This window comes from Salvelinus alpinus, chromosome 33 (genome assembly GCF_045679555.1).
Source record: "Salvelinus alpinus chromosome 33, SLU_Salpinus.1, whole genome shotgun sequence".
Taxonomy (NCBI): domain Eukaryota; kingdom Metazoa; phylum Chordata; class Actinopteri; order Salmoniformes; family Salmonidae; genus Salvelinus; species Salvelinus alpinus.
Window position 1 is genome coordinate 7874455 of NC_092118.1, and position 10046 is coordinate 7884500.

Here is a 10046-nt window from a genome sequence, read left to right on the forward strand (position 1 = left end):
TCCCACTTTCTCTGCCTTTCATATCTCCTCTCTCCCTACCTCTCCCCAGGCTCTGTCTAGCAGTGTGAGCTCCAGTAAGCTGTTCCCCAGCAGCACCTCCCCACACGAGACCTCCTTCGGGGAGGAGGTGGAGGTGCACAGCCTCCTGGTGGTCGACCAACACACCTTCGAAGGTAAGTTCCCCCCTTTAAAAACGTCTTGATTAAAGAGAACATTTGAGTTAATTAATGGTGATTGTACTGGTGATTGATAAGCTGTTGATTGTACTCCTGAGGAGCACACCAAATTCTCACTTTTTTGTGGTGATTGTCCTGTATTGCGTGATTTTCACATGTGTGTTCGTCCTCCCAGTGCTCCACGCCCACCAGTTCCTCCAGAGTGAGTACGCCCTCAGCATGGTGTCCTGCCGCCTGGGCAGGGACCTCTCGGTCTACTTTATCGTTGGCACTGCAATGGTCTACCCAGAGGAGGCCGAGCCCAAGCAAGGTCGCATCATCGTCTTCCACTACACTGACGGTGAGGGCTAACTTTCTTGAGACGGTGAGGGCTGTCTTTCTTCCATTCTCATTGTTCTCGCTCTCGTTCCCATCATTCTTCTCCTGTTATTCTCTCACCCCCCCATCTTTTATATACTCCTGTTTTTTTTGCTCGCGCTCTCTCACACTTTCTTCTACAGTCTCTTTCTTCCCCTCGTCTTTTTCTCACTCATTCTCTCACCTTTTTCTCACTCGTTCCACGCCTCTTCCTCCCTTGATAGTGCCTGATAGCACCTTCCTATCGATAATCATCTCAGTCATGAAGATGAATGACTCAGAGTGAACAGGTGCTGTGAAATACAGTATCAGAGAGCTGTAACACGAGCCTGAAAACCAAACTGATGTGCTGCTTTTCTCCATTTGTTTCAAAGAATTGCCTGGAATCCAAACCATTATGCTCAGTTTCACCTTTCTTTCACAGTGAAACAAATGGTTAAACAAAACATATCCGTTTGGATTTCAGGCTACTGCAGCACCAGCCCTGACACCCGACTGTTATTTCTCTTCTTCTGTGTAGGTAAGCTGCAGACGGTTGCAGAGAAGGAGGTGAAGGGAGCCGTCTACTCCATGGTGGAGTTCAATGGCAAACTGCTGGCCAGCATCAACAGCACAGTGAGCATTTCACTTTTGATGGTTTGAAAGTAGATGTTTTTAAGGCCAGCTCCTATTTTACAGGCTACAGTTGTAGATACTCACATGGAGGGAAATGTTTACGTCCACTTAAATTTAAAACTTTCACGATGTCTCTCATTACCATTAATGCATCACTAAGTGAATATTTGATTTAAGGGAAAGTTAGGATTCGCCCCATGGTACTTGGCATAAAAAATACGAAGATAATTAAAGGAGACATTCTGCGGTTTAAGTTTTATTTCTCAATCCTGACGTTAAAATGAGTTGAAAACACCTTGGTGTTGCTGCCTTGTCAAATTCCGTGCTTAATCTACAATGGACCGTACTGACCCGTAATGGCTGACACAGTGAAACTGTAGTTATGGGACCCACAACCATACGGAAAGGGTGTTAGGGATAATTTATGTCTATCCAGTAGTATTCTTTCCAATAGAACGTTGGAATCTAAAGGAACATTGAAGGGGGTATTTCTTGTAATTGTATGATATGCATGTCTCCTACAAACACAACCGTGGTGCTTTCGAGTCCGCGTTACTCCGAAACTACACTGCAGCGTCCAGACTCTGCTCCTCGACAATTGCGCATGTCAATATCAACGCATCATCAATGTGCGCCCGCCCCAGGTGCGTCTGTACGAGTGGACCGCTGAGAAGGAGCTGAGGACTGAGTGTAACCACTACAACAACATCATGGCACTCTACCTGAAGACCAAAGGGGACTTCATCCTGGTGGGAGACCTGATGAGGTCTGTGCTGCTGCTGGCCTATAAACCCATGGAGGGCAACTTTGAGGAGGTAAGGAATGATACTAAGAAAGGCCCTGCCGGTGTCCCAATTTTCCACCCTATTTCCTTAAGAGGATGGTGGATGTGCTCAATGCCACACTTTGAGGAGGAGGGTGTAGAATTGGAACACAGACTGGGGACAGGCTTTATAAGGTCTAAATGACGATTTGTTTGATTTTGCTCATAGACAGGTTTTTTTCCCCCTTGGAATACAGCATCCTCCAAAATATAGATTTGAATGCTTTTATTTTGTCGCCCTCATTTCTCATGGGCTTTATCAAGGAGGATTCAACACCAAACACTTGCAATGAATAAGAACTTGAGTGATGAGTTGGAACCATTGTTTGTTATCAATAATTGCACCTCTTGGATGAATAAAGTTTAGTGAATGGAATTGAATTGAGGCACTGGTGATACGCCTGCTTTTCACCTGTCACTCTTCCCAGATCGCCCGTGACTTCAATCCCAACTGGATGAGTGCTGTGGAGATCCTGGACGATGACAACTTCCTGGGGGCGGAGAATGCCTTCAACCTCTTTGTGTGTCAAAAAGACAGGTGAGGTGGAGTCTTGACCTCTTTCTGGAATCCTCTCGCCTCAGAAGGAAGAGACCTCTAATACGGTTTAGGAGGCAAATAAGTAGCATGCGTAGAATCGCAGAAAGACTCATTGAGATGGAGCCCGGCCTAGACATGTCCTCACTCTCTCACCGCCATCATCCATAAGCCGTCATGTTAATCATCCATGATCACTGAATTCCATTGACCTTTATCTTTCTCTCACGTGTTTGTTGATGCCACCGTTTCTGTCTCCTCTCCCTCGTTCTTCCTCCCGTGCTGTTTCGCTTTTAGACGTCAAATTTGCATTCTGTTTGTCACCATCTTATTTCTTACTACCTCTTCCCTCACGCGCTCGTTTTTTTCCTTACTCATTGCCACTCATCTACATCTGTTGCTATTGCTTTTCCCCATTTTATATTTTTCTGCCTGCCTCTGTATCGTTCGCTTTATCTCTTTCTCTCAATTATAATAAATTCAATGCTACTTTATTGGTATGGAATAAATGGGTACACATTGCCAAAGCAGAAATGTATGAATAAACGGGTACAATAATTAGCACAAAAAGTGTAATATTTTTGACTCTCTGAAATGTAGCTTTCGTAGAATGAAATGAATGGGTACACATTGCCAAAGCATGAAATAATTAGGACCAAAATAGAAGTTGAGCTCTCTCCCTCTCTCTCTCTCCCTTGGCAGCGCGGCCACGACAGACGAGGAGCGACAACACCTCCAGGAGGTGGGCGTGTTCCACCTGGGGGAGTTTGTCAACGTCTTCTCCCATGGGTCACTGGTGCTGCAGAACCTGGGCGAGAGCTCCACCCCCACGCAGGGCTCCGTGCTCTTCGGCACCGTCAACGGCATGATAGGTAATGGTCCACCAGTGCCACATGCCAGGGGTGTATTCACTAGAAACGAAATGGAAGCAAACGGGATGCAACAGGGAGGGCCTAACCTGAATTTGTACAATAAGAAACACTTGTTTTTTCCATTGCAAAACATTTAGCTATGGTTTGTTAGTTTGCCGTAATGAATACACCCCAGGGTTGTAGTTGTAGTATGCATTAGCACAAAACATTTTGAGACCGCAAGAGAGAGATCTGTGTTCTTATTGGACATGTTTCTGTAGCAGCACTTGGGTTTCAAAATGTTGTTTTCCTGGTGCCTACTGAACCAGTACTGATGCCGATTTCAAGGTCCCGAATTCCCCCGTGTCTTTTTCTTAGGCTATGTACTGTTACAGCGAAGCGGTGCACTCTACAGATTTTCCTCGGCCACATAAGCACCCATCTTAAGGATGAGAGGTGGGAAGCAGTGGAGAGGGGACGCATCTGCTAGTCATTTCCAAGTGACTTCCAAAATCAAAGTCAATTTACTTTCTCAATTTCTTTCATAGCTGTGGTAATAAAGAAAGGGAAATGATGATTGGAGTGTTCACTGAAGTTCTGCAATGACTATTCCCCCGCAAAAAGCTGCACAACACATTTGTGTTCGTGGACGACAACATGTTCAGTAGGCACAAATTGGAGAGAGAAAAAAAATGTCACCTTCCCTCAGTCAGACAACCCACACTCAAATTCCCTCATCTTCCATCTTTTCTCCTTCACTAGGTATGAGTGGCGAGCACCACGAGCGTATCGATCTGCACATATCTTTTTCGGTTCTCCTTTTATTTTCTCCCATAAATGACAAGCCATCCGTCTTGTGTCTCTAGGTCTTGTGACCTCTCTGTCCGAGGGCTGGTACAGCCTGCTGCTGGACCTGCAGAACCGACTCAACAAGGTAATCAAGAGCGTGGGCAAGATCGAGCACAGCTTATATCCTTTCCTTCTGGTGTGTGTGTGTGTGGACCTGCCCCTATGTATCACATTGAAAGTGCCTTTTCAGAACCGGTGAGCCACCACTGTCATGGGTGGCAAAACTTGGTACCACCGACCTCGACGTTCGCTGTCAGAATGGTAATGGTTGTTTTAACATGCCTAGCCCGTAAATGGATGAATGACAAGGCCCCGTGTTTTACCGTGTCATGCGTGAATGAAGCGACGGCCTGAAGTTGACAAGTAGCCGTGTGTATGTGATACGGGGAAGTAACAATAGGGTTGACGGCCTTGGAATTTTGGATAACGGTAATTGGCCAGCCAAATAACCGCTGTCACTGTAATAACCATTCGAATAGGCACTCCTTCGCTCCTAACTGCAGGTGCTGCCATAAAAATAGAATGAATAGAACAGGCGTCCCAATTCAAGTCAATGATAGCATAATGGGTGGCCATTGCGAGGCGCAAAGCAGGAAGTGTCGCCATAAATATGTGCTGTGATTTGTTGATTTAAACTCAACTGAACTTACATTACAAAAACGACATTCTATTCCATGAGCCACATCAGTTAACATAATTTGAATCAACATTCTTCATTACCATGGAAATTATTGCATCACAATACCAGTGAGTGGCGCAGCGGTCAAAATCACTGCATTGCAGTGCTGAGGCGCCAATACAGCCTGGGGTTCGATCCCGTGACCGGGAGCCCCATAGGACAGTGCGCATTTGGCTCAGAGCTGACCGGGGTAGGGGAAGGTTTTGCCGGAGGGCCTTCCTTGGCTCATCGCGCTTGAGTGACTCCTTGTGACAGGGCCGGGCACCTGCAAGCCGACTTCAGTCGTCAGTCAAACGGTGTTCCTCTGAAACATTGGTGCAGCTGACTTCAGGTCTGTGTGATAAGTACAGGTCATGTTTTGGAAGATGCATGACTCAACCTTCGCATCTCACGAGCTCATTTGGAAGTTGCCGCGAGCCAAAGACTAATTCGGAGAGAAAATGTAGTTAAAAATATGCTTTTGGCCATACCACCCCGAACACACCTGATCTCAGTAGCTAAGCAGGGCCAGGCCTGGTTTGTACTTGGATGGGAGACCGCCTGGGAATACCAGGTGCTGTAAGCTCAAAGAGAAAAGAAAACAATACCAGGCAGCCATTGCGTGTACCCATCATTTTACCAGTCAAATTGCAAGGGTTAGAGCTTCCAAGCCCGTTCTATTGACTTCTGTTCACTATTTCTGTGCTGCTGCTGCTGCTGCAGGGAGGGACTGTTGCCTAGGCAACCAAAGACTTGTTTGCTACAACACTTGCTTGTTTCAGCAAGGAGCAACAAAGTTACATCATGTTAGGAGTCCATGTTACCGCAGAAACGGACTCAACCGCACAAATTCCCGGCTGTCCCGTCTTCAGTCAGCGGTTCGTTCTTATGACTGTTGTTTTATTTTCAAGACAGTCTTCATCCATAACCGTCAGTTTCACGCTTATACAGTAATTGTGCCAGCCCTAAGAATCACATGTCTGAGAGACATGGTGGTCAGTCTAAAATCACTTACACTCTACTTTCCTTTGAAAAAGGTGCCAGTTCTCATTTCAGGGGCTGCTACTCATTTAAATTATTCAGTACAGGTGCTCATATTTTAGAGTGAACATTCTATGAGTACTCAAACCCCCCAAAAATGCAGGTTCTGGTACTCAAAAGGACAGAGTTCCCAATAAGAGGAGTGGTTTTGCTGTAGGGATGTGTGTGTGTGTGTTATTTGTCTTCCTTGACTCTGGCACCTGGAGGTCCTTCCATACGGAGCGTAAGACTGAGCAGGCCACGGGCTTCATCGACGGGGACCTCATCGAGAGCTTCCTGGACCTGGGCCGCGCCAAGATGCAGGAGGTGGTCAGCACGCTACAGGTACGGACACGCATACACACTCTCACACATACACGCTTTCACACAGACACACACACACTCGTTCACACTCTCTCTCTCACACACACTTCTTGGAATGCAGTGACGCTTGATAAAGGTACCACTTAGATGCATGTGTCCCATAGCTGTGCGGGTTAATGCAAACTACTGGGCCAGTGAGCTGAAATAACACCCTCTTCTGCGTTTCAGATTGACGACGGCAGCGGCATGAAGCGCGAGGCCACCGTGGACGAGGTCATAAAGATTGTGGAGGAGCTGACGAGGATCCACTAGCCCCCCTCCCACTCAGACTCCGGCCATTACGGAGGGGAGTGGGGTGGAGGGAGGGAACCGGGGGGAGGGGTGGCTAGAGCTCTGTAAATACTTATAAATAAATAAAAAGGTGTTTGCATGACCGTCCTCCGGACTTCAAATGAATTGACAATGTTTTTTAAAATCTGATTCCACCTCAATTCTTCCCAGGTGCTTGGATAAACAAAATGGCCTATCGACCATAACGATGACAAGCAAAGGGACTGGTTAGAAGGCCATACGTTATGGAGGAGAGAGGGGGGGGCGGTGGCCAAATCACTGCAGTGCGAGGAAAGATGACTCATGGATTTGACAGAGATCCACTAAAGTTAGATAACGATACCTTAGCTATTTTGTCATTGGCGTTTCTCCATGTTTATTTTAATAAAGGTTGCTTTAGTACTGTGTACCTCTGAGTTCAGGTCTCTGATCTTTCCACAGAATGACGATATTCATTTAATTTTCACTTCTGAGCATTAACTTAAGTCGGTTTCAAAGCATGTCTAAAGTCCTACACCACAGAATAATTTCAAAAGCAATTTATAGAAGCGCACATGCCAACCAACAATAACATATTCTATTATCGAATATGTATGCACTCACTACTTTAAATAGCTCTGGATTAAAGCATCTGCTAAATGACAAATGTATCACTGCGTGACTTAAACAATGTCACTGAGTGCAGTAATGGTCCTTTGTGCTAAATTACTACTACAATGCACTATGAACTTTTTTGTTGTTGGATTGTCTCCTATAGATTAATTATTCTCTTAATTCTGTTTTGACTGTGGGGACACGTATGGCATAAGAAAGGGGTGAAAGATTTATTAGCAAAGTCAAGAGTATTTGTAGTTAGTCATGGTGCATATTGTGACCAGTGTGCAGAGACCTCAGGGTTCCAAAGGAACCAGAATGAGCTGTGCTTGGGCTATGAGATAAGTACTTAGCTATAATTATTACATGACAGTTATCTACAGAGTTTCTGGGCTACCAGGTTGTAATTCTGGTCAATCCAATGATTAATTAACTGCCTGGGAGAAGGCTGGAATTGAATAGCACTGGGCCCGTATTCATTTAGCATTTCGACTCATCTATTTTTGATGTGGTCTAAAAGGAAAAACTGATCCTAAATCAGCACTCCGACGCTTGATACATACGGTCCCTGATGTCGGCTAGACCCTTGCCGGAATTACATCTACAAAGATGGTGGTGCGAGGCTGCCAGCAACCAACTGATGCCATTGAACAGAGAAGCACTACTGTCGACAAGAGAGGAAACTGGACCACATGTCCACTGTAGCTGAAGAAGTACTTAAATGTATATGTAGTTACACAGGCTCTTAGGAAACCCCAGAGAGGCATTATCTGCCGACGTCAGCTGTACACCAGAACGTCCGTAACATCCTCCGCCAGGACCAAACCTCTTTGTTAATTGTTATGGCTGCAGGGGCAGTATTGAGTAGCTTGGATTAAAGGTGCCCATAGTAAACTGCCTGCTCCTCAGTCCCAGTTGCTAATATATGCATATTATTATTAGTATTGGATAGAAAACACTCTGAAGTTTCTAAAACTGTTTGAATGATGTCTGTGAGTATAACAGAACTCATATGGCAGGCAAAAACCTGAGAAACAATCCAAACAGGAAGTGGGAATTCTGAGGTTTCAACCAAGCCCCTATTGAATACACAGTGGGATATGGATGAGTTTGCACTTCCTACTGCTTCCACTAGATGTCAACAGTCTGTAGAACCTTGTCTGATGCCTCTACTGTGAAGTGGGGCCGAGGGGACAGGAATTAGTCAGGTCTATCATGACCGGACCATGCGCGTTCACATGAGAGGGAGCTCTGTTCCATCGCACATCTGAAGTCAATGTAATTCTCTGGTTGGAACGTTACTTAAGATTTATGTTAAAAACATTTTAAAGATTGATTCAATACATCGTTTGACATGTTTCTACTGACTGTTACGGAACTTTTTGACATTTCGTCTGCTTTTAGTGAACACGCTTCCTGACTTTGGATTTGTTTACCAAACACGCTAACAAAAATAGCTAACGTTATTTGGACATAAATGATGGACATTACCGAACAAAACGAACATTTCTTGTGGGAGTCCTGGGAGTGCATTCCGACGAAGATCAGCAAAGATAAGTGAAGATTTATAATGCTTTTTATGAGTTTTGTTGACGGCACAATTTGGCGGGTAACTGTATGGCTTGCTTTTGTGGCTGAACGCTGTTCTCAGATTATTGAATATTGTGCTTTTGCCGTAAAGCTTTTTGAAATCTGACACAGCGGTTGCATTAAGAACAAGTGTATCATTAATTCTATGTAAAACATGTATCTTTCATCAAAGTTTATGATGAGTATTTATGTTTTTTGACGTGGCTCTCTGCAATTTCTCTGGACATTTTGGAGGCATTTCTGAACATGGCGCCAATGTAAACTGAGGTTTTTGGATATAAATATGAACTTTATCGAACAAAACATATATGTATTGTGTAACATGAAGTCCTATGAGTGTCATCTGATGAAGATCATCAAAGGTTAGTGATTCATTTTATCTCTATTTCTGCTTTTTGTGACTCCTCTCTTTGGCTGGAAAAATGACTGTTTTTCTGTGATTTTGCGGTGACCTAACATAATCGTTTGTGGTGCTTTCGCTGTAAAGCCTATTTGAAATCGGACACTTTGGTGGGATTAACAACAAGATTACCTTTAAAATGGTATAAGATACATGTATGTTTGAGGAATTTTAATGATGAGATTTCTGTTTGAATTTGGCGCCCTGCACTTTCACTGGCTGTTGTCATATCATCCCGTTAACGGGATTGCAGCCATAAGACGTTTTTAATTATGTACTTTGCTCAAGGTCATGTCAACAGATTTGTCACCTAGTCGTTTCGGGGATTCAAACATTTCAGCTACTGACCCAACGCTCTTAACCATTGGGCTACCTGCCATCCGATATGGATGAAAATACCCTCAAATTAAAGATGACAGTCTGCACTTTAAATCAAACAGCATGCCTCATTAGTTTTCTCTCTAGGCAGGTTCTCCCTTGTCTGTCAGTGGTTTGTTTTGAAGACGAACATGTGAACATACCTTACAGCAGCTGAGGGGGTGATCCTAGCCTTGTTGCGTCTATCATCCGATGAAAGCGATGGGAACTTATCCATTTTGATTGAGGTATTGCAGCCCTTTGGCTTTGAAATGATAGTGACTATGAGGTTATTAACCCTCATTGCTCCTATAAATCGCTCTGGATTAGCGCATCTGCTAAATGACTAAAACGTAGAAATTACAGCACTTTTTGAATATAGCCCGCCCGCCTCTCCCTCCCCACAAATACCAAAGTATTTGGACAAAACTAACTTGTGTATTAAAGTAGTCAAAAGTTTGTTTGGTCCCATATCCCTAGCAAACAATGACACGCTTGGGACTCTAGAAGCTTGTTGAATGCATTTACAGTTTGTTTAGGTTGTTTCTGATTGTTCTGTGCCCAATA

General features: G+C 44.4%; 1 protein-coding gene and 1 pseudogene across 1 annotated transcript in view; both read left to right on the plus strand.

The window, feature by feature from the left end:
* Positions 1-6947, plus strand: part of LOC139562826 (DNA damage-binding protein 1-like) — a 30397-nt gene extending 23450 nt beyond the window's left edge. The window contains exons 18-26 of the mRNA XM_071380939.1: positions 50-173; positions 352-516; positions 1054-1148; positions 1793-1963; positions 2400-2509; positions 3209-3378; positions 4224-4326; positions 6106-6229; positions 6437-6947. Coding sequence (XP_071237040.1) covers positions 50-173; positions 352-516; positions 1054-1148; positions 1793-1963; positions 2400-2509; positions 3209-3378; positions 4224-4326; positions 6106-6229; positions 6437-6520 — 1146 coding nt within the window. The 3' untranslated portion in view covers positions 6521-6947. The remainder of the gene's footprint in view (positions 1-49; positions 174-351; positions 517-1053; positions 1149-1792; positions 1964-2399; positions 2510-3208; positions 3379-4223; positions 4327-6105; positions 6230-6436) is intronic.
* Positions 5342-5450, plus strand: LOC139563367 (5S ribosomal RNA; annotated as a pseudogene).
* Positions 6948-10046: the final 3099 nt, after the last annotated feature.